This window comes from Rhea americana, unplaced genomic scaffold, assembly GCF_003343005.1.
Source record: "Rhea americana isolate MKP2758 unplaced genomic scaffold, rheAme1 scaffold_203, whole genome shotgun sequence".
Lineage (NCBI taxonomy): Eukaryota > Metazoa > Chordata > Aves > Rheiformes > Rheidae > Rhea > Rhea americana.
This window is the reverse complement of record NW_028186184.1, coordinates 569,057-593,065: the sequence shown is the minus strand read 5'-3', so window position 1 is coordinate 593,065 and position 24,009 is coordinate 569,057. Positions and strand designations below refer to the sequence as shown.

Sequence of the window (24,009 nt, the reverse complement as noted above, 5' to 3'; positions counted from 1 at the left end):
GATAGTAGTAGGGAAAGCAGGAAGAAACGCTATCTGAGCTATCACAGAAGAGTAGAGTGAAATGTCAAAAGAACGCCTCTGGTGGACTATCAAGTACATCAGCTGCCAAATAGTTATTGGATTTTACAGATGACTCTTGAAAAGAGGTGAACTGAACTATGCTTACAGATACAAAAATAACGATTAAATTTATTAGAGTCGCATTTCACTTCAGAGCAGAGGTGAATTTACTGTTAGCAACTACAAAAGCAGAGGCAGAAAGTATTGAAAGTTCAAAATGCAAACATGCAGCAGCAATTAGTTAAAAACATTAAGATATGAACATAAAACACACACTCACCTGAGGGACTTGGAGCTGGCCTCTGTAATGGTGGCCTAAAACCAGGGGCTTTGGAAGTATCAGACTGATGTAAAGGATCCGAGTTTGGCAAAAACGAAGACTTTCCTGATAGAATAGATTCTGGCGTTGTCTGAGATGAAACGACAGAACCACCCCAAAAGGCATGAGCAGACGTAGGACTGTTTTCAAACAATGTACTAAAGGGTCCAAATGGTAAAGTAGCACTGAAATTGGTACCCATAGACTTGTTTGCTGGATGGGCTGAATTTTGAGAAGCACTTTGTGTACTTAAGGTAGAAGGAAGCTGCACTGAAGAAGGAACACTGTGGGGTCTTTTGATGTGATTAACATTGAGGACTGCAACAGAAGAATTTTGCACAGGAGCTGGATTCTTATGGACACTACCAGTTCCATGGACAGGTGGCCTGATGGCAGGGGGCTCCATCTTAGCTGCAGGCTGAGAAGACCCCATTGACGTCTGAGACATGGGATAGGTCATTGGGGCATTTGTTGGACCTGCCACAGGGGCAGATGAGCTTGTTGCTGCTAAATTTGGAGGCACGACCATTCGAGGATCTGGTGCAGGAACCTGAGGTTGCTGAAGAGGAGGCCTTGCCTCTTGCAGAGGAGCTCCTGGAGACTGCTGATGACCAGGGTGCACAGAGGAACTCCCAGAACCAACACTGGGCTGCCTACTGCTGGCTGAGYTGCTTGTTTCCACTACTGGCGGACTACTCACTTCCTGATCGGATGAAGGTCCAACTTTATTTGGAGAGGTGGCTGCACAGTCTGAAGGACTGTTTCTAGAAGCACCTACTGGCTGYGCAGGAGGAGAAGGAGATGATGGGGAAGATGCAGGGTAGTGTTCTTTGGCAGTAGGAACTGGATACGTGGCATTCGTAGGCGCTGTGCTGGTGTTACTTGCTGTGGTTGTCACTGTGGTKGTTGTGGCATTTGAAGTCTTCACAACTGTGACAAAAAGCTGCCTTCTGACCGAAGGTGAACTTGGGCTGCCATTTGTAGAAGAACCAGGCACAGTAGAAGACACTGAAYTTGTTGTAGTTGTTGGACTAGTTGTCAAAGAACTTGCTGAATTCACCTGAGAACCACTGCTGTTCTGACTGTTATGGCGAGGCACCATGTGAGGTTTAGGTGAGTTGGTAGCTCTTGCAGGGCTCAAAGGCCTAACAGGAAACGGACCCCAAGTGGACTGAGCTGGTGGGAAAGTGCCTCCGAAGTGGGTCATGGGCAATCGAGGTGGACGGATTTGCTGGAAAGTCTGAGCAGCAAGTAAAGCATGTGCAAACTGCGGAGGAGGATATGCTAATGGAAGAGAAACTTGGAAGCCAGGCCGCACATTATTCACTGGATTCTTAATGGTTTTGTGAGTGGATGCTGAAGAAATTGCAGGCACAGTGAGTGCAGAGGCAGTCTGAGATGTTGATGAAGCAGCTACAGTGGTTACTTTGATCCCCACAAGAGAACTGTTAGCAGCTGTAGTTGTGGCAGGTGCTGATGACCCTATTTTGGAGTTTGCAGCAGAACTTTTCAAGCGGTTCTTTGGAATAAGTTCATCAATTTCCTTATCTGGATCTTTAATCAACGCGTTGATTAGCTGCGTTGCCTGTCTTGTTGATTCAGTGCCACCTCTATAGAATAAAAGGATATGAAAAGGGAAAGGTATAAAATGTTTACTTATCAGGTTAGAGAAGTACTTCAACCACATAGTATGACAGAAGACAGGCTCAACTAACATCGACATGAAAATGATCTATCAGGAGACTAAGCTTGGCATCTCCTTGATGACCGTTACTTTTCTAACCCAGAAAACAACTGTCTATTCTAAAAAAAGTTAGTTCCCTAAATGCCTACGTGTTTAGGCAGACACATCTAAGCATACAGATGACATTTATGCTTGCAGTAGAAAAAGCTTCTCCATCTTGTCTTAGAAGTCTTCTTTTGTATAATATGACACACCAATTGGCAGTTCTTCTCAGCATCCCCACTCCCTTTATCTCACTGTCCTAAAGGAAAAGTGGCTGTTTCTAGAAATAAAAAACAAAAACTAAACACCACCACACACACCCAATCCACAAAAGCAAGTCAATTAAGCAGTAGCCTGTTTACCTTATTGTTATTATTCGATCTCCAGTTTTGTCCTTCTGTTTGTCAATATCTATATGTGCTCCTGTGCACTCACGTATAGCATTGATGTTACACCCTCCTCTGCCAATGACTCTGGAAATGACAGTTGATGGAACAGAAACCTTCTTGGATCTAAGTAAAACAGAAAAAAATATCTAGGGAACACTTCCATAGCATGAGGCAACAGGTAGATTAGACAAAAAACATTATACAGATTCAACCTATGCAACAGTGAGTTTGTGAAAATTATCACATCCACTAGGGAAGAATTACATTTGCTAACTGCAAGAACAACTACACTMAAGTTACAGCAGTCCTTGAGACGTGATATAGAAAAAGGGGGAAATTGGAAGAATATTTTGCTTACCTTCTTACAACCTCTTTCCATCCTTCTTCCCTTTTCTGACCACGTTTAGGGCTAGCAATGGTCAGCTTTCCATTTGGAGAAGAAAGGGGAGAAGGGCCAGATTTTGTGCAGGTAGACAAGGAGTTACTTGTCACTTCACTGATAACTTCAGACAACCTTTAAAAGAAATTAAATGCTGTAAATACAGAGTCATGGGGAAAAAAAAAAAAAAAGATTTCCACTTAGCCTACTTCCCCCCCAACTGTTTTCTCTTCAGTGCAATGAACACTCCAAAATCAGAACTGACAAGCTACATTAATGCTAAAATTAGATAAAAGAAGGTATGCATCGCCTCATCTAGAAATATCCAAAAGGCTCACCTGATATCTGTAAAGCCTGAATATGGTATCAACACACCACCCACTACAGAATAGCAACATTGTTCCTGAACACTTGAATGATATTGRCATTTGAGGAGCTGGCATTGCCAAAGGAAAAATTGCTCCTGCTCAACACAGCTGTCATCACAACAGTACTGCACAGGGAATGTGGAGTCAGCTCAGTGTTAGATRCCATGTCCTGAAATACCCATACAGGGAAAAAAATTGTATATCATGTCCCAAAAGTACTGCACACCAGATGTTAAAAAGGTTGCGCGCATCTAAGTTGTACCTCCAAATTGGTTTGSGTTCTAGAGATAGCACAGAGATCTCCAAATAGCTCCATTAACCACATTACCACAATGCTGACTCTTCCAAAGGGAAGTACTTACAGACTGCCTCCAGGTCAATCCTTTTAAAGTGAAACAATGAGTAGTTTTGGGCAAGACCAAAAAAGCGAAGAAACAAAAACCAAAACATAGCTGACTTGAAAAGTAGAAATGCATTATATTAAGAGACTACTTGAATTGGGATGTTTACACCTCAAAATATGCCACAATCCCCTAATTTCATGGATCTGACTCCTGCTTCTGAGACTATTGCACTGAAGTTCATACTGCAACAATGTTTATGCTCCTCACATAACAAACAGCAACAAGGACACAGGGTTTCATCCACTCCTAACAGATGATTTAACCACATCTCTCCACGCAGACAGGGGTGCAGCTTTCAGATCTGGAGCAAATACCTTGAACAGGCATGCACAGCCACAGAAACTTACTTTATGGATGATTTGGCAGTAACTGCTTTCCTCTCATCCTTCGGACAAGTGACAAGAACTGACGGTTGTTTTTTGTTGCTCTGTGCGTTAGTAACRGCTGTGGAAGAATGATTGTCACTTTTGTGGCTGCTGTTACTATTGCTGCTTTCATCGCTACAGCTGGAAATCCTCATGTTGTCACTGTCGCCGCTTTCACTAGTACTGCTGCTCTTAGATTCACCATTYACTTTTTCTGGTTGGCCATAGGAAATGGGCAGTTGATCATCAAATATAATCTGAACATTATCAGGGGTGACTTTGTTTTTCCTGTTTTTTCTTTTGGAGCTTGTTGTGGTGATGGTATTATTCCTTTTCCCATGGGAACCTGCTAAAGTTGTCCAAGTTGCAGATATACCTATGGTGGTTGTGGTGGTAGCACTAGGAGGCTCCATTGGGACCTCAGGATCATCTGATGGAAGAGGGGGAAAAAAATCAGCATTATTTATCTGGCTTAAGGAAGTTTGTCTGGTTTGGTTTTCCAAGTCTCATCTCTCATATCAGTAACTTTAAAAATGCTGAGTCTCAAAAGACCTCAAGAAACAAGCAGAACCACTAACGATATGSACTTTGTAAAAGTATTACCTCTGGTACCATGTAGTCTCTTCCATTGCTTATGAAAATAGTCATCTAAAAGTTCATTCTTAAATTGCTACTGTGTTGGTTGCAAGGTAACATAGGCACAGAAAGGCAGACATAAGTATTTAGGAGACAAACAAGTATATGAAACAACAGATCAAGATGATTTACCRCATGCATTCCCTTTGTTTTAGCATATGAGAATGAGTGAACACGCAGTGAAAATCCATTTCTCCATACACCACATGAGATGAAACTCATTACCTTAAAAGGGTCAGGTTTCAGCCCTTTGAGCRAGAAGAGATGGATATTTGTTTGGAATCCAATGCTGCAATTTTCTCAACTGATGATTATTGTAATTTTGGTATGAGGCAAAAAAAATGATTGTCTAAGTTTTAAGTACTGGGATCCTGGGACCTTGAAGAGAGAACATGCCCAAACCCTCTCTGTGATTAGTTAACCCATAACTGCCACTGCAAAGCTGCTGGTAACAGCCCCTCACCACAGCAGGATGCCACAGACAAACCATCATGCTGATCTAGGGATTTAATAGAAAAGGTAGACAAAAAGGAAAACTCAGTGTGGCATATGAAAGGTTTAAGTTTTGACAAGAAAAGTTATTTCTAATACTAGTAGTAAATACCCAGACTGTTTTACAAAACAGAACTGTCACCTTCAGGTTTTAGCTTTTCTTTCTCCTGAGCAGCTTGAAGTTCAAAATTCTCCTTATTTTTTGCTTCAATTTCTTCTAGTTTTCGTCTCTGTTCTTCTTTTTTCTTCCTCCTTTTCTCCTTTCTTTTTTCTCTTTTGGCAGCCAAAGCCAATCTTCTGCTTTCTTCCCTTAGCTACAAGTCAAGTACATTGGATAGTATTTAATGATGCCCTATGCATTTTAAAAACATAAATGCTTCATTACAGCATCCTTGTCCATTCTCTAGGAAGCTGAACTTCAATTTTAGACTTTCTTTAAACAAAACAGAAGGGAAATATTCTCTCCTGTGACTCRTTTTCATGTAGTTACTATTCTAAATGCTCCTGTTATCAAGAAGATAGTGTTAAAAAAAAATAAAATGAAAGAAAGCCACCAGCCAATAGCAGCCAGAGAGTTTCCTACATGTTTTCAGGATTCCTCAAGCAATCATGTGTGCAGCAGTGCTGTCCACACAATACTCATCTCTCCATCCAAGAAAGGAGCACAAAACACTTTCAAGCTCATTTRGATACAAAATGTGTCATTTGACACTACGTTTTCCTTGGATTTTTCTATTAGATTTCCAGTACAGTACTACGGTTTCTAGAAACATTATTAGTATACATTTTCATATTTAAGAAAAACATAGAACACRTTTTAGATCTAAAATCCTTTTCAATGTGATAGTAAAAATTCTCRTCTATGATGTACTTAGCAAAAAATTCTGCAAAAATTATTTTGGGATACAATATTACACAGAGGAATCGTTCCATTACATGGAAGTTTCTTGACCCAATTGATCAGGAAGTAAATGACAAAAATTACTTGAGCAACTTGACACTAAATTCTTATACGCAAACTGAAATTATATATGTATTTTTACATACTTTCACAGATCTTATACTCTTGAAGGAATGTGAAATTAAACTTTACAAAAAATTCGTAATTCCAAACTCTTTCAACTTGCCTTCTCCAAGTCCAGTTCCTCTAAAAGAATGCTTGCATTTTTGTTTGCCTCAGCAGCCTGTCTATCTTTGGCTTGAACAATTGATTCCATACATAGATGGCACTTCTTCAACATCTCCTAAAATGATAAAGCACATGAATCCTCAGTCAGAAAAAGTCAAATCCCACATTGTGTGTTCAAATGTTCACTTGCAAGCCTATACCTGCAATTTACACTGTTCAACAACTTGCACAGATTTTAATGGAGAAAAATGAACATGCTGATACTCAAATGGTACTAGCATTCATGTTAATACTAAGTTAGTCTCACAGTCAGTAAACTCTGAAAACAGCATTTACTACTTTTTAAATTCTAAGCAGTAAGGTCCCACAAAACAAGCATTTTATTCTTATGAAATTACAATTTTGTACTGATATGGTGCCATCGTAAGAAGGAACAAGTTTTCCCTTGATTAAGACGTTAATATCTAAACGCAATTATGCTATTCGCGTATTCTCTGTAACTTCAACTTCCTTCCAGTAAGCTCCTCTTCCTGTCCAGTCCTATAAATTGATATTCCACAGTCATAGGTAAAGACTAAAGAATGAATCTGCGTGGTAAAAACTGTAGAGCAAAGACAGTTCAGAACCTATGCCTGTTAAGACAAAACAAGCTAATGGAACAAAAGGAGAAGGGTCAGAAAGGTGAGGCAAGCCATGAAGATAAAGAGATACCACAAAAAGAAAATTGTGGGTTTTTAAATATTTGAGAAGTACTTCAAGATTATGGTACTACCRAAACCGATGTGATTGCATGGCCGTAAATGTTGAAACATATAGTGTGCCCTGCATCACACAGTCAGACAGCGGTCATTGTGATGGGCAACAGAACACACACTGTTCAGCCTCAAAAGACACATCACGACTTGAACCCAAGAAAAAAAAAAGACAATTCAGTCTTCTGCAGTGCAAAAGATCAGCAAAAAGACAGAATCACTAAGACTGCTTTTCTCCACTAGTTTGCTCTTACTATTTCCTTTTACTGCTCAATAGTTTTTGCCTGCTCATCTTTGACTAAAATGAACCGAACAGAATCACAGAWCCACAGAATGGGTAAGGCTGGAAGGGACCTCTGGAGATCATCTAGTCCAACCTCCCTGCTCAGCAGGGTCACCCAGAGCATGTTAGGCAGGGTTGCATCCAGGYGGGCCTTGAAGATCTCCAGAGAAGGAGACTCCACAACCTCTCTGGGCAACCTGTGCCAGTGCTCCGTATTCAGTTGAATACAACTGAACTTCCACAGGAAAGATCAACAGTTTATCTAACAGCCTGTAACTAATTGTTTTACTGTTAGGTATTTTCTTAACTTATTTGTACAAAGTTTCATAGAASATTCTGGATCTTCATACATAAACTCACATACACTCTTGGCAGAAGTAGTTTATTCAGTTATCTCTGCCTTGCTGCTGAAGTGGACACAAATTCAGTATAAACACGCTCAATAGGAAGGGATGTAGCATAGTTCAGGAAACTAACCAGGAGATCACTTCCCATTTTCAGAGTTACAGTGGTCAAATTCTCCCATTTTCTGCATTTTTATTGTTAATTCCCAAGGCCATCACTTGCCTAAGGCCCAGAGTGCCAGTAAAAAAAAACCACACCTGTGCTAAAACTGAGTTCCAGTATTACCTCTTCAGAAATGTTATCTCACTTACCTTATCAGTAATTGTTGCTATGTATCTCATACACTCCGAGTCTGATGGAAACTGGTTTACTTCTTTCACTAGGTAGCGCACCACTTTTACATGACCCTGAAAATAGCATTTGACAGAGGTCATTTCATACCAGGCTAATTGCTTCTGCTTTCCTAAGCAGCTCTTCAGTTCAAGTACTCCTTGCACAGTATTSCTTTTCAATGGCTTCACATAATGCTGTCAATACTTAAAATATTTTTTGAACCATCTTTAACATCTCTTAAGCAATGGSATGTTTTCTCGCTTTTATGAAGAAAATACAAGCAATTAAGGTTACTATTGTCAAGATAGCACACACTGACAGTGAGAGAAATCAGAATTCTACTTCTCAGTTACAGGGTCTAACTGCGAAACATATCTTCCACTTAGCTCATCTTTTTCTACCTGCGTGTTTCAGTCTAACTTTGGTTTATGGTGAAATGAAACCGCTTCAAATTTATTTCATAGGATCAGTCAGAATCACAGTACTGACTTTTTAGAAAGTTTCACTTTCTTAATCTGTCATGGAAACTTCCTGTGATAATTATAATTGAAACAGCCTTTTCTTTCCAGTCATGCTTTTACGTACTTCTTCCTTACTTGCTGTTTTTATTGGTTTTCAAATGCCAGGATCTAACAACTTAGAGCTTTACTTTCCTATAGTCACTTGAARCTTCAGTACAATAGCACTTTAAAAGAACAATATGTCAAGAGTCAAACCTGGCTAAAAAGGGTTCTTTTTTTTTGGCTGGGGGGAAGTGCTCATCCCCTCTTGCATAAGACTCCAATCCAACACATATTCAACACATTTCCAGTTCTACTGCAAATTCTCCCTCTCCACATACACTGCCGTTTTTCTCTTCTCACAACAAATTGAYGAGAACTAGACCGTAAGAATGCCTATAAAGCAAGCTCCTCCTAGAATTTGATCCAGTAATTAATTACATAGGTGACATGCCTGTTTCAGAAGACTCCGTGCCAAGTATGAAAATTAGTTTGCATATTTTGAAAGATTTAGTTTCTCTCAACTATTTCCATTTATTATAACTGTGCAGTTATGATCAAGACAATATTAAGACCAAAGCTGAAGTTTACATTCTACCTTTCGAAAGGCTGCCATAAGAGGAGTTATCTTCCTGTTATCAGCAGCATCCACATCTGCTCCAGCTTGAACTAGTAGTTGGACAACATCTAAATGTCCTCCATTTGCTGCAAGCCACAATGGAGTATTCCCCTTCTTGTTACGCACATCAATATGAGCTCCTCTACAAAAACAAACATTCAGTCAAAACACTGAACCATATTTCAGTAACAGGTGACAACTGGACTGGCAAAAGTAAGCAATATCTAAGCAAAACTGGTTGATTCAATATTCATTTTTACATGAAACACATGCATAGAGCACTTAAGTTTCTGAAACAGTATTTTTTGGCTTTCTCTGATGCTGTCAAGAGTCTATGCTCAGCCTATGATCATTAAGATCTAAATTACATTGTCAGCTAGCTCTAAAGCTTTAGTAATTACTTCATTAACTCCTGTCCATCAGTACACAGTATTCCACAGCAAGTTACYTGCAAAAACTTGAGAAGTTTTGACRGCAAGCCAACAGCCAGYGCTGTTACTTGTCATCAGACTGTATATCCAAAAGCTGCTTTGGAAGCTTTTTTGCACTGAACGTAGATTGTGATCAAGTTTTTTTAAAATGACATCATTAGGGTTTTATGGATGTGTTTTATGCACATCTTCTGTTAGTTTAAGGAGTTGACACTTTATCTAATATGTACTGACAGAGTTATCTCCATTTACCTTAAATGTGAACTTTACAAGAAATTGCTGATTTCCAAAACACACAATTCAGTGAGCTAGAAAAAACTCAATTAGCCAAACTTGGGCAAAAGGAAGCACTCAAACATTAAACAATGTTGCGGTCACCCTCAATAAATAAAAATAGAATCASCAAAGTTAACAAATCCAAAAGACCTGAGATCATCTTAGCCAATCCTAGTATGGAATAAAAAAATTCCCCTCTCCCCAAGCGTATATTGTGAAATAAAGATTTGTGAGAAGAGCTCTATATTCAAAATATTTCTTCAAGCAGCATAGCTTCAGATGTGTACCTGCTAATAAGCAGCTCACAGAATTTGTAGTGCCCTTTGTCTGCTGCGATGGTTAAAGCYGTATCTCTTGAGGAAGGTACCGGAGGAGCATTTACATCTGCACCTTTGTCCAGCAGAACTCTACCCACTTCTGCATATCCACCAGAAGCTGCTTCCATTAACGGTGTGAGGCCAGTCTAAGGCAAGCAAGCAGGAAAAACAAGCAATTATCCTTTTACTACCTAAGAGCCAGAACCAATTTCAACTTCCAGGAACAAATTTCAAGTTCTGGCTTATGTCCTCAAATTGTTACCTAGCCATTTTTGTAAAATCTTAAGCAACATTTTGGAAGAGTATCRACTTCAGCTAGCTAGAGAAGAGCTTTCACTGAGCTGCACTTTGGAGGTAGAACACGCTCTTAGAGGAAAGCCCCAGGCCTCTGCTGCTGTGCAGCACTAAGGGCAAGTCAAAGCCATTTGCTGTTACAGTTTCTCCAAACTAACTGCAACAGCCTTAGAGAGGTGGGGACCAACTGCAGCAAATACCACAAAGCAGACACGTTGCTATACAGACAATACAAATCATGTTTCCTACCTTCATTGAGAGATGCTGCTAACAACGCCCAGAAAGCACCTGGCTAGGTCAAGGGAACACAAGACTCTGGCAAGGAAGAGACCTAACAGCTATCAGCACTTTAAAGATCCTTTGGAGTTCAACTTCTGTCAAAAACTAAAAATGGTGAAGGAGGATAAAGGCGACCACCTCTGCGGCAGGTCACTTCACTTCTTTAGTATTCTAGCTACCTTTAAAAGAAGCCTTTCCTCCAATTATAATAGCTAGGGTCAGCTGATACAAAGCCCCTAGAATACACATCCTATTGCAATTCTTTATTACTTCTGTGGATGTAGTAGCCAGGCAGACTGGAGAGGCGAGTCCAAGGGCACAGGCTTGGTTGAAATTCAGACTCTACATTTTGGATACATGAAAGCATTGTATTTTTAAGTTAATGGATCAATACTCTTATGCTTGTAATCACCTAAAGATTAAGGAAGGCTTCAGAGGCAAAARCTTCTGGTCTGAAGAACTGTATAAGCACATGAATATACCAGCCTCTAAATACAGCCACAGTTTTTCTTTAAAATATACTTTCTCTAAACAGCTTCAGAAATAGGCATTTGATCCATGACAGACTTTAACTTGTTCAGTTAGCTTCCAAAGGAAATGCACAGATCAAAAGTAAGTTTTATGATAATCACACAGAGATCATGCCTGACAAACAGCTTTTAGGTACATTTTTCAACTCTTTACTCCTTACCTTAGCTCTGTGCTCCACATTAGCTTTTCTGTCAAGGAGTAAGCTAACCACTTCAGTTCTCCCTTGGAAACAAGCTAAAGTCAGCGCTGTATTCCTATTGGTCTCTATCTGGGCATTTATGTCAGAGCCCATGTCCAGTAATAGCTTGACAGCAGCAGTGTGCCCATTCATGGCTGCCAACATTAAGGGAGAAATGCCCAATTTGCTACCAGTTCTGGAAAAGAAAAAAAATAATTCTTTAGTCATAATCACATTTATGCAATGACTTAACACTTATGAAGGCAGAGTATTCAAAAACACTTAAACTCTTACCAAAACTTCAAAYGGTTTTGAATGGGTACCTAAGACTAATAATTCTTCTCATAGCCATTACACATGCTTCCTTTTAACCATGGTAGATTTGAAGGCATCCCTTATGAGGGGACACTATTTGCTTAAGACTTTTTCACTTGTATTGTGCATAAATTAGGTTGTTCACCTCTCCCAATAGGTGGATAAAATATTACACACACCAACACAAATGCACACTCTTTGAAAAAGCTTTTATTAAGCTATACAGTGAAAAAACAGAGGGGGCACTCTTCATGCAACCAAGACTGATTTCAACTACTAGGCTAACCAGGGCAAGAAGGATTTCTATCTTTGACCAAAGACAAGTGACAGTAGGACGAAGAAAAAAAGTTATGGAAGTTACAGAAATACAGAGAAGGAGACAGAAGTTAACACTGCTGTCAGTTTCCACTTGGAGGGAAAGAAACTTCCCAGAAATAAGACTAGGGTCTTATTTCTTATCACTTGTGACCATGTAGTAGTAAGCTTTCGTTCCACTTAGTCACTAAAACCCTTTAAAAAAGGTCAAAACCCAGAAGACTACAAAAACATGAGAAGAGTGAAAAGGGAACTTGCCTGGAATTGATTTCTGCTCCAGCATTTAGCAGAATCTTGATAATGTTCACATATCCACCAGAAGCAGCAAGACTTAAAGGTGTGTAATCAGAAACGTTCCTGTGCTCTTTGTTTGCCCCTCGAGCTAGCAACAACTCCACCACCTGCAGTTTAAAGAACATTTATTTTTTTTCCCAAATTTGCAGATCCGTCCGCAGTAAATGTTTATGAAGTCCAAATATACCACTGACATCTTCCAACAGAAACAAAGAAGCCATTTTACTTGGTTGTTTCACCATACTCTCACACTTCTACAAATCCATGAGGTTGCAATGACATTTCCAAAACTGTGATGACACTAGCTTTCATATCAGTCATGACTATTCATTAGCACACTTATAAGGTTCATAGCAAATTATACACGACAGCCAGAAAACCAAGATGGATTTATGAGTATTTCAGTCATTAAGACTGCTAAAAAAACAGGTTTGGTTTGAATTAAGTATAAAGAGTACTCTTGCTTTTTGTTCTCTCCCATTTTAGTGCTCAATTCTTTATCAAGTTAAAAACTTACTTCAAACCAAGGTGTTGGAGCAAATCAAGGAAGCAGTTGCATGCTTTTATGTTATGTTGCTATTTACACCACTGGATCAGACTGCACAGAGAACTGATACTGTGCCCCCATTGCCTCTACACAAAACACACACATGAGCCAGCAGAGAATATATTTGCACCACTGATGGTTTTCTTTGTACAGTAAGAAAACAAAACAATTCCTAGTATTTCTTAGAGTAGGCCTTCCTTATCAATTAATTTACAACCCAAGTATTTCACATCTTCCTATATTCTACATGAAGTTTACAGTCCTGCAGAACTATGATTTGTATGTTTTCTGGGAACATACAAATCAAAAATGAATTCTAAAGACAAAAGCCCAATAGTGTCATCTCTGATGCAATACTTCATTTGCCTCAGATTCACATTTTGAAGTTTAAAGCATATTTAGATTGGCTCCAGTCAGTTGAAGCTAAGGGCTTTTCAATTAGAATTTTTTGCCTTGAGATCACAGGACAGACATTGCCCCACACTTCCCACATCTGCATTACACACTGTTTGGAAAAAACATTTTCCTGTCTGCCCCGAAGCCCACTACGACACAGCTGCTAGTTTCCACAAAGAAATACATGCAAATCAATCAGCTACCTGAAAGAACGAGCATAACTTTACCTTTACAGTATGAGGTTGTGGGCCACAACAACCTGCCTGAAAAGCAGGTCTTCTCCTTTCACATGAAAGCATGTAATTGTCATTTGCAACTAAAACAGATACCTGGTACCTTCTGAATGACACTAAGAAACAGGCCAAGACAGCTAGAAGTTCTTAGTAAAATTTTGTCCAGTGAAATAGTCTGTCATCTTTCAAAAGCCACAGTATCACTTAAGACAACCTGCACAAGTGGGAGAGCTGTCTCCTTTCATTTATTTCCAACTGGCCATGGACAGAGGAAGGAAATCTTACACCTGATTTCATAGGTTACACTCCAAGTGTGGCCTTTGCAACCTGAACCATAAAAGCATTAGCAGAAATATATGCTTAGATTTGTACAAATCATTAGAAAAACACCCACATGGATTTTGTAATCAGTTCACAGAATACAGTATTTCACAGTATACTCAAAGACATCCCTTACAGGTATTTCTGGTTAATCATGGGGGGGGGTGAGGACATGACACCACCACAGTGTTTTAAGTCAGAGACACTGAAGTGATTTACAATACTTTAATACTCTATGGTGTACACACAATATATGAGAAAACCCTCCTGGCTCCCATAAGGCGCTGATCCATGTCTCAATGACGGCTTGCCCTAAGTATGAACACTATGCTACCATATTATGTCTACAGTTTCACAGGCACTTCAGAAGAGTTTGTTGTAGGCATAAAATAAATTTGAGGTTAGCTGAAAATTATGTAAGTGGAGAAACATAGCATGTCTGTATAAAGCAGTGGCCTAACCATTAGGTGTCTCACACCAGTTTCATACAGAATAATTTATTCCTAAAACTGTAACATCCAATCCAACATTGCTTCACGCAACATCAAAGCAGAAATAAGACAACCACAGTAACAYCTCAGTACCTGTTTTAAATCCCTTTTCTCCCATTCAGCAAAATGGAGTACAGGCTATCCTAGGTATCGGAAGCCTCACTTACCTCCCAGATGTGCCCTGTCTTCCCTCCCCAAACCCTTAATAGACAGTCTGAATCTCTTGCATTTCAGAGAACATCTACACACATTTGTACATTGCTGTGATCACTAGATTGTCCTTATGTCCAGAGTTTGAATGTAACCTTCTTTTAATGAAATGACACTGCAAAAGAGTCAGAGTTCACTTTCAGATCTGTACCAAACTAAGCTGGTAAAATGGCCCAAAACTGGCCAGTAATGTGACTGCAGTCACTAGATCCGTTGTGCAGCTTTCATCCAGCTTTACAAAAGCAAAAAAACCCACACATACATATGGCATTCTGCAATATAAAACGTAAAAAATGTTTTTCTAAGTTATGCCTCTACATTCTTTTTGAAAAACATCTTGAGACAGCACCATTACTGTTAGTCTAATTTTTCCTGGAAGATCGTTCTGGTATATTGACACAGTATATAATCTACAATCTGTTTTGAAGACTTAAGTTCTACTTCACCTCTTGCCTCCCTCCTGAGCAAGCCAAAGACAAAGGAGTGTCCTTGGTTCTCTCTGACTGGGCTTCGATATCAGCTCCATTGTCCAGTAAGATTTCAACAACGCCCACGTGGCCTGCTGTAGCAGCCAAAATAAGTGGAGTAAATCCTGGAACGAGAAAGGAGATTTGAATAGTCTACAGTCACAACTTCAGTTTAAACAATAAAAATTAAACCACCAAGAGGTCTAAAAATTTGATGTAAGAACTTGATTCACTGTGCTACAATGAAAGTCCAAAGTGGGCCCATGTCAGCATACTGGGTTACCTACCTTTCTTGTCCCTATGTTCAATATTAGCTCCTCTCTCCAGCAGTGTTTGTACTAGTTCTTCATGGCCACCAGCACAAGCAAGTGTCAATGCTGTGTCATGATTACTCTCAGTCTGAAAGAAACATAATTATCTTGTTTTGTATGGTATTTCCTTTATAACACACAGTCTCTGGTGATACTGCAGAGTAGTCTACATGCAATTCCATCTGTGACCAAAAAAAGCTTCCATAAGCTTAGGAATGTCTACTGATCACCACACAATCATCTTACGAACTTGAATGAAAAACAGGGTTCTACTTCTCAAGCAAGTATGGTAGAGCAGCAACACATTTTTATTCTTGCCAGGGCCCAGTTAATTGACCAGCAGCTTACCTGGAAGATTTTGAAGGACTGTCATAATTAGCTRTAGCATAGTGACCAAATAAAACAACAACTTCCTTAAACCCATTGGGCTATGGAAACAGTTCCTGCATACAGTTATAGCCAAAACTGAGCAAGTGTCAAGAACAGCAGAACTAAGACTGGTTTCCCAGAGATTTCTCTCCCTTTCTCTGCAAAAGTCCCTCCCTCTTCTCCAGCCTGTATGCAATATCTCAGTCAGACAAAAACCAGCCATGTTATGTATAGTATAGATCTGTGCACATATACACATTAGTATATATATGCATTTTCTGATGGCCAGCTACAGATCAACAACAATTATCCATTTTAAAAAACCATTTTCAATGAAGATACRCTTTTCCCTCAGTGGAGAGAAGAGTCTGCATTACTTCCTCTTGTTAAAAAAATTGCACAAATAGTTTTAATGCTTTCATATTTTTGTCATGTCTGGTTGTCATTAGCCGGTAACTTAAACAGGCACTTTCTTCAGCATCATCACTGTCTTAAGAAACCAGGCCAAGAAATGTTTAAGTTCTGTCAGAAAATGGGTTTGCTGTTTCCTGTAATCGCACAGACAATTAAGAAGTTAAAAACTAAAGCATTCAGTCATTCAAAGACCTTCTCTTTTGTTTAGCTACTGCACTGAGGAAGGTAGGTTACAACTCTATAGGGCTTTGCACAGGCTTTCTAAAACCATCAAACACATTATACAACAGAGCTGTTTATTATCAATCAGTTATTCATGATGCAGAAGGAAAAATACCTTCACTCATCTGTGCTGTGGTGACGATTTCAGGCTTACCTGTGCATCAATATCTATAGCAGGGTAGATTGGTAGCATGGCTGAAGGAGAAATGATAGGACTTGGAGTTGGCGTCTGAGGTTGGGAGACAGAAGTTGCAATGCTGTGGGTAGGAGTGTTTGACATTGCAGATGCTCTTCCACTCACTGCTGTTGAACAGAATAGCTATACTTAGTAAAAGTTTCCAGTATTTAACATCACAATAAGTGGCCATTAAGATTGACAGAACTCCCTAAATTGTCATTTCACACAAATACATATTTTCACACACTTAACCCTATTTTTAAAMTTTTAAATCTTTGAGCTTAATAACTGTGAACAGCTAAACATTGTTAGGTCAAAAAATAAGTAAGTATCAAACTGGCATATTTTCTAAAAGTCATCACAAAAAAAGTCTTTGAACAAAATCTTTCCTACAAGTCAGTAGTCATTATTTGGACTTGAGGTTCAACACTTTGAGGCAGGACCATAGCACRAGTAGAATCAACGGGTACCTATGCCCTTTTTATTAAACTGCTCAGAGTCTCATATCAGTCTGTCCAGCCTCCTCCTCCAAAACATCACACCAAAAGCAGCAGCAATTGGGGGGGGGAGGGTGTCAGGATGAACACAGCACAATTCGTTCAGATCAGAAAAGTAGAAGCTTCGCATCAGCCATTTTGCAGAGACTTCAGTGAAGGATGTTAATAACAATAAGCAAAAAGGTAATACCATTTTACAGGTGGTGACAATGTATCAACATGACAAAGGTTAGCACTCGGACTGCAGTACTTGCCTGAAATTCATTTGATATGTAGAATATTTACAAGTACAGAGCAAATTTGATGCTAATAGACTTTGAAAAATAAATTCCATTTTTTTCCTCCCACCCCTCCCTCTGCAAAGGAATTCCACGTTGTTCTTCCTGCTTTCTCTCCAATATTTGTACAGGTATTTATCAGGTGTGATCAGCAGAGGAAAGAGTGAAGTACTGTGCATTTCTCCTGTCAAATTCACAAAAGCACATTTAACTGCAAAATAAAAGAAAGTTTCCACACTGTCAATGYTCATCCAATATACAACACAGAGTAACTCTGTAGAGCATCAAAATAACGTCCCCCTCTCTCCAGCTTTTGAGCTCTGTTTAATTTTCAAATGAGCTAGCGTCCCAAACTACCAGCCCTGGATATTTAGCACATATATTCAGTTAGAACTGGTAACTTTCTGACCAGATGCTACAAAATTTTCCTTGTAACACACTACCAAGCTGTGTAGTCCCTCCCTTGACAAAGCAGCTATACTTTTATTCTGTTACTAATTTCATTTCTGGACTTCGTATGACAAATCCCATCAAGGAAGCTAGGAAGCTAGCTAAAAGGAAATAAAAATAGACCAATTTACAACACTATGCTTAAGTTTATACCTAAAATCAAGAGATTTAGGCCAACACCAGATCCATCCTTTCTCAGTCATTTATAGCAAAGGTCCTTTAAGGGTCACTTTCATCTTACAAAAAAGTCATGCTAGGTATGAACTAAAAGAAATATAGAAAAGTTGAACCAAGGCAGTCTGACATCAGGTCAACAAAAAACACTGCTTAGGGGAGTTCTGCATAGAAGAGAACTAAGCAAAGATTACACCCAAATTACGTATGGAGGGTCATCTAATTCTAACTGGTCTGGCTCYTTATTCTTCTTGCAGAGAAATATAATCAAAAAAAACTTTGAAATTGKTTTCATACAGGACAAAAGGAAATTTTCAGTTTCAACTCTTGCTCCCCTCGACCCACATAGTCATAACAAGCAGTTTGCAAAGACTAGAAAAGCAAACACTTGAATTGATTCTTTTTCTAGAAGTTCAAAGAGAACGTTTAAGTAGCTTAAAACTCATGTACGAACGGTTTTATGCATGCTTACCAAGGACACTATGAACACACATGCTGACTTACAGCTCTCACATTAAATCTTTCTAAAGTGTTCTTCAAAAATAATTCACAAATACATTCATATCATTACAGCACATTTCACTGAAAAATTCAAAAAATAAAGCAGCATGTCTAATCTCTTCCATCATATTTCTTTAAATATCACCACCTGAGCATAGTTCAAATTTTTAAATGAACATTCAAAGGGCAGTGAACAAAGACCAATATTACAAGTTTTCAACAAGCCAGAAGGTCTTCCACAGCATTCTCAAGCAGTGAAAAGAATAACCAAGTTAAATCATCCGTTAACAACCTACGTGCACTGACAGTCAAAGCTTTACCTTCCCTGCCCCACTACCTACTCCAATAGGTTTTGCAGGTGGTCTATTGCAAGTCTCGGACACAGAACTCTTCCAAACGGCCTTACACATAGGCTATTTCAATATATACGTGCCTGGGTACGGGGCAAGCTACAAGTCTTAATAATGCTAAGATATAAGGTAAAGCCTCCAAAAGCTCATTTGTTGAAACACACTACATCTAAGCAACACTTGAATACTATAGCTAAGTCTTTTGCATTTGTTTGGATATTACGCATTCAGTTTTGTTTACTGTCATTAGGACCACAACTTGTTGCTTATATCGGATTCTTTCTGGAGACCTCAACTTTCCTTTAGCTTAACCTAAGAAAAAAGGACAGGTCACATATGTTGCCTTCTCCCAGCAGTCCCCGCCACTCAGAAATAAGCTCCTAATTTACAAATGCCTCTCTTATATTGGGGATGAACAAAAACAGGCAAGCTGACAAATTTGAAACCTGCACAAAAACACAACATACATATAACATTTGCCCAAACCGTGTTCTCCTCCTCCACTAAGTCCTAAATTAAAAAGCTTATCTGGAAAAGAGACTGATATTTTGAAAATGAACGTGTAGTGGCGTGGGATATTTACGTTGGTTGCTTCCTTAGGTAGTTAGTATTTTCAACAAGCGCAACATGTCATAGACATGTAATCCTTTTATAATCCTTTTTAATCTGTATATTGACCATTACTAAGCTTCTCACCAGTGCTGTACACTTGAGTGCACAGTATTGTTCTTATACATTTACTCCATGTCTCCTTTAGCATCAACAGGAGACATCTAAGGACAGTTTCACACTATATTACAATAGGCCAAGATGAGGGACAGAAAGAATATGTTCAAAGAAATGTATCAGATTCCTCAGCTTTTCTCAAGGTGTTTTAACACAACTCAAAAGGCTTTGTTTTACACATTCACTTCTTTTGTCCCTGTCCCAGTATGCTATACCACAGGTTCTTTGTACTATGTAGTTATTAGAAGCTACACTCCTGCCACATGTACTTACAAATCAATACAGATGTAGGGCATGCCTTGAATTAGAAATGTAAAAGTGATGTTTTGTATTCAAACACATGCACAGTATCRCTTCTACATATTAACAGTTCCACTAGTGAAGCCTGAAAACACCACCTCATCCATGATCTTTTGTTAACTGAACGTACGTGCTRGTTTAGATCTTTTTACATATTCCCTCGTTTAAAGTGTCAGTCTGAAGGATGGACTATCACCCCTTCAGCTTGTGTTCAAATGGGCTGCACATTTAACAACCAAAAGACAGGAGTCTTAATAGTCTGAAAGAGTCCAAATGCTTCTACCACCAATTTGCAAGAGCAGCATAGCCATTGCCAAGACTTATAACTCTGGGATACTCGCACGGGTTATAAATGGGACAGAACTTCACAATTTGTGACTGTGATGTCAGTTCTCTGTTGCTATTTTTCCTGGGAAGCACTTTGATACATGAGAGGATGAGACCTGACCCTATGTAGACAGTTACCAAAACCAACTCATCTCACAAGACTACTTCCAGAAATCAAAGTACCTCAAGATTGTTCAAATTACTTATGAGGTTCTGTTACCAGACATTTGCACTTCAGAAGTAATTACTTTAACAGAATTTTACTACTAAAAATAGGGAGTTTTTTTCCATCTTTAAGCCATCATGCAACATATACAGTATTTCCAGTCAAGAATTACATAACCAACTCTTTTCCATGGTCAGAGAAAGGCTTTTATTTACTGGCTTCACAGCAAGACGAGCATTTGCCAAGCATCTGAAGTAAGAGCGAACTCAATGCTTGTCATCAATTCCCAACACGAATCAAAAAGGAACCCTTCATTGCAACTGAGAGGTTACTTCTACAACTAGTCCTATTTCTTTCAAAAAAGAACAGAAAAAAACCMCAMCAACAAAAAAACCCCACCAACCACACACCCACCAAACCCTCAATTCTATACATTCCCTCATCACATTTTCAGGCAAATTCTGCAAAGCACTGAACATCTGTTATCATCACTAGTAACAGGGACTCACACTCACAGTTTGTTTAGCAACAGAGCACTGTTACTACAGCAATACTGGCATATTACATCAGTACAGCATTTTTGATCAAATATCAACTGTTGCATGCTTCACTTGTTATAAGTATTACTTAAAATGGGAKAATTAAACTAATCATTTGTAATGAACTAAATACAGGTATAAACTTTATCTAAAGTTTGCACAGTCAAGGTACAGCTCGGGTCTTGAAAGTGGTGCAAATTCACTATATGCTGCAAGCCACAGATGTGTGATGGAACCGAACTCAAGTCAGCTCAGGAACTGAGAATTAAATCAGTGGGGATACACTACAAGGTTCCCAGCTAAGCAGAGCATGAAGCTACTGTCAAAATATTTAAGCTTCCACTAAAATATTTTATGCTGTGTTGAGCCAATTTCACCTCCTTTCAAAGTAGAGTTTCAAGCTTGATCCTAGGTTATACAGTCACACCCATCTCTGCTCTCATTTCAAAAGATTAAAATTAGCCACTTAATAGAATAGTAGCTGAGATGGAACTGCATCTGTACAGCTTTTAACCGACTTAACACAAAAGCCTTCCATATGCATCATCTAAACTTCCTTCCAAATCACACGTGTGCACACATACTCACTAAGAACTGGGGTTGAGAAGTACCAAAACAGTCACTTAAACATACACTGCAAATATCTGAGCTTTCCAAAAAGCATGCACAAGTATCAGCGTATGTGCCATCTGACCTAAGAAAGAATCAGACATTCACAACGTTAAATGCAGTTAAACGCATAAGTGCTTTTTAGTAAAACTAAATTGTTTTTAACATAGTTTAAGGGTATTGTACACACATAACTAATCATTAGTTATATTCATTCCAGCTGTTGTATCCAGTAGCTGATAGACACGTATTCCAGCAAATCTACAAGAGAAATCTTCACCACTAATGCACACAATTACGACGGAATTGGTTTTATCATCTACTTTCTCATGCATCAAGTTTTTTTGTTTGTTTTTTTCTTAACTGACAGTTTCCAATCTGTTTGTCTAGGCTTCAACTCCTTAACACCACACTGATTTTCAGAAGAAAATCTCTTAAACTCCCATAAAACTGTTATCTTTAAAGACGGCTGGGCCTGAACATGATGCTACTTAGGAGCTGCCTGATTTCAATAAGTTCTAAAAACATTCTTCACAGTATTTTAAACTATCACCACTCAGTACTTGAACAGTCTCAAGTCCTCTATTCACTCTGCACTGGTAATGTACTGCCCTAACTCCTGTAGTACAGAGAGGGCAAGCTCCRCAACTACGCACCTCTAGACTAAAACGTTCAAGATCTTTCCTCCAACACGTCCCTCACATTCCAACATGCTTTTTAAGTGGGACTTGTCAAGATGGTTGACACTTTCAAAAATATAAGTTCATCAGCTTAATAAAGACCACCACATCAAATTTTACTTTGATTGAAAGACCTAATTTTTAAACATTTGTTAGCAATAAGTCTGTATTCAGTTTAGTATTCATAATAAGCAWTTCAATTACTACTTTAACAAGAGCAGCAGTGGACAAAATGCAGCTAAAGCATGTGTAAAGAAAAATACTTCCAGCTCACATTTCCTAGTGTATTCAAAAYCTCCTTTCATTATCTTCTCTTACTACTTTTAAAGGCCCTACAGTACCCAGTCAACACAGGTAAAAAAAATCTCCACACTGAATGTTAAGAATTTTCATAAAGCTAAGCTTATTTTAATCGGCAAAAAAGCTATTTTAATGGGCATATCTTTTTGGAAATCATAGTATCAGCTTTTTTGTTTTTTTCCCCCTTCCTCAAAAAAGGGAGGTAAACATTTCCAACAGGAAGAATATACAAGGTCAACTACAGTAGGTCTCACAAATGACAAGCCTACAGGTTCATTCCAAAATGCAGACTTGGTGTGGGGCTAGAGTTGCTCAAAGCCTACTCTTGAGTTCTCCAGTTCAGTTCTCAGGTAACTAGTCCAAAGTACTGACAACCAGTATTGTCAGGGTGTTGCTCCAGAGCTACAAACAGGCTGAAATGTAACTGTTAAATCCCAAACTACAAAGACASAAATGTTACTTCTGATATACCAACCTGACAAACAGGCACCAGTTAGCACAACAAAAGGGAAGTCAACCCTGGAAATTAAAAAGTTATGGCTACGTCTCTGAAATTCTAAAGAAAGGGATCAGCAGACTAGCAGTACTCACTGTAGAGCTAGCAGGAATACATACACACACACACACGCACATACACAAAGAAGTTGACATACCCTCAACTGGTTAAGTAAATATTATACCTGCTCATAACAATATAAACCCACCTGCCATGATGTCATCCAGCGTGTCATTGAGGGTCTGAGCAGGGCTGGCTACCATTAACCCTTGCTGTGTTTCTGTCAGTATTCCTTGCCCCAGCCCTGCTAGTTGTGCTTGGCCCAATACTGGCTGTCCAACTATAACACCTTGCAGTTCTGTAAGGTTTGCGATGGACCCTGGAGGTAAGGAACCTGCTGCCAGAGGCAAAGCTTGTGGCATCGCCAGAGGCTGAATTGGTGCAAAACCCGTCTGAGCAGCAGCTTGTTGAGGATCATCCTTAAGCAAGATGGGGTCAACTTGCTGTAATCGTGCATAGTCTCCCTCTGAGAGCTGTTCTCCTACCCCAACAGGAGTCAGTAGTCCCAGATGCTGGCAAGACTGCTGCTGCTGCTGCTGCTGCTGGAGCTGAATTCTTTGCGCTTTTACCTCTAGATATTGCTTTTTTAGCTGCTGCTGAGTTTTCAGCTGTAACTCTCGCTCCACTTTCTGCAGTTCCTCCAAAATCTTTTGTTTCTTCTGAATTTGTTCCTCTCTTGTTTTGTTCAGCTCCTCAATCTTCTCTTTGGTGAGCTGGTCAGCATGTGCCAATTCCAAGGACTGCAGCTGAGCATTCTTCTCTATGGCTTCTTTTATCCTCTGCTCCAGCTCTGTCAACTTGCCCTGAGCCTCTTCTACAATGCTCTCTGGAGACTGATTGGTGATGTAACCCTGTACATCCTGGTTGTTTGCTGGCAAATGACTGCTGGACTTTTGTTTAGAAGCAGCTGTGTGAAAAAGAAACCCCCTCAGAACCAATGGAAGTGCATATGAATGGCATCCTCATTATAGAGCTACTGTTGGGGATGCTAAATGGCCAGTTATGCACCAAGACACAGCACCCGTAGAAGGTAAAAGTGTACTGTAAGGCCCTCATAGAAAACTGCAT

At 39.3% G+C, this 24,009-nt stretch overlaps 1 protein-coding gene across 1 annotated transcript in view; it reads right to left on the bottom strand.

Annotated features, from left to right (window-relative positions):
• ANKRD17 (ankyrin repeat domain 17) overlaps positions 1-24,009 on the bottom strand; it is a 54,476-nt gene that overhangs the window by 8,459 nt on the left and 22,008 nt on the right. The window contains exons 15-29 of the mRNA XM_085304136.1: positions 23,090-23,848; positions 16,465-16,613; positions 15,282-15,393; positions 14,974-15,119; positions 12,294-12,436; positions 11,388-11,601; positions 10,094-10,269; positions 9,079-9,241; positions 7,959-8,054; positions 6,266-6,382; positions 5,281-5,452; positions 3,993-4,440; positions 2,853-3,008; positions 2,468-2,617; positions 341-1,989 (exon numbers count right to left, since the gene is read on the bottom strand). Coding sequence (XP_085160262.1) covers positions 341-1,989; positions 2,468-2,617; positions 2,853-3,008; positions 3,993-4,440; positions 5,281-5,452; positions 6,266-6,382; positions 7,959-8,054; positions 9,079-9,241; positions 10,094-10,269; positions 11,388-11,601; positions 12,294-12,436; positions 14,974-15,119; positions 15,282-15,393; positions 16,465-16,613; positions 23,090-23,848 — 4,650 coding nt within the window. The remainder of the gene's footprint in view (positions 1-340; positions 1,990-2,467; positions 2,618-2,852; positions 3,009-3,992; positions 4,441-5,280; positions 5,453-6,265; positions 6,383-7,958; positions 8,055-9,078; positions 9,242-10,093; positions 10,270-11,387; positions 11,602-12,293; positions 12,437-14,973; positions 15,120-15,281; positions 15,394-16,464; positions 16,614-23,089; positions 23,849-24,009) is intronic.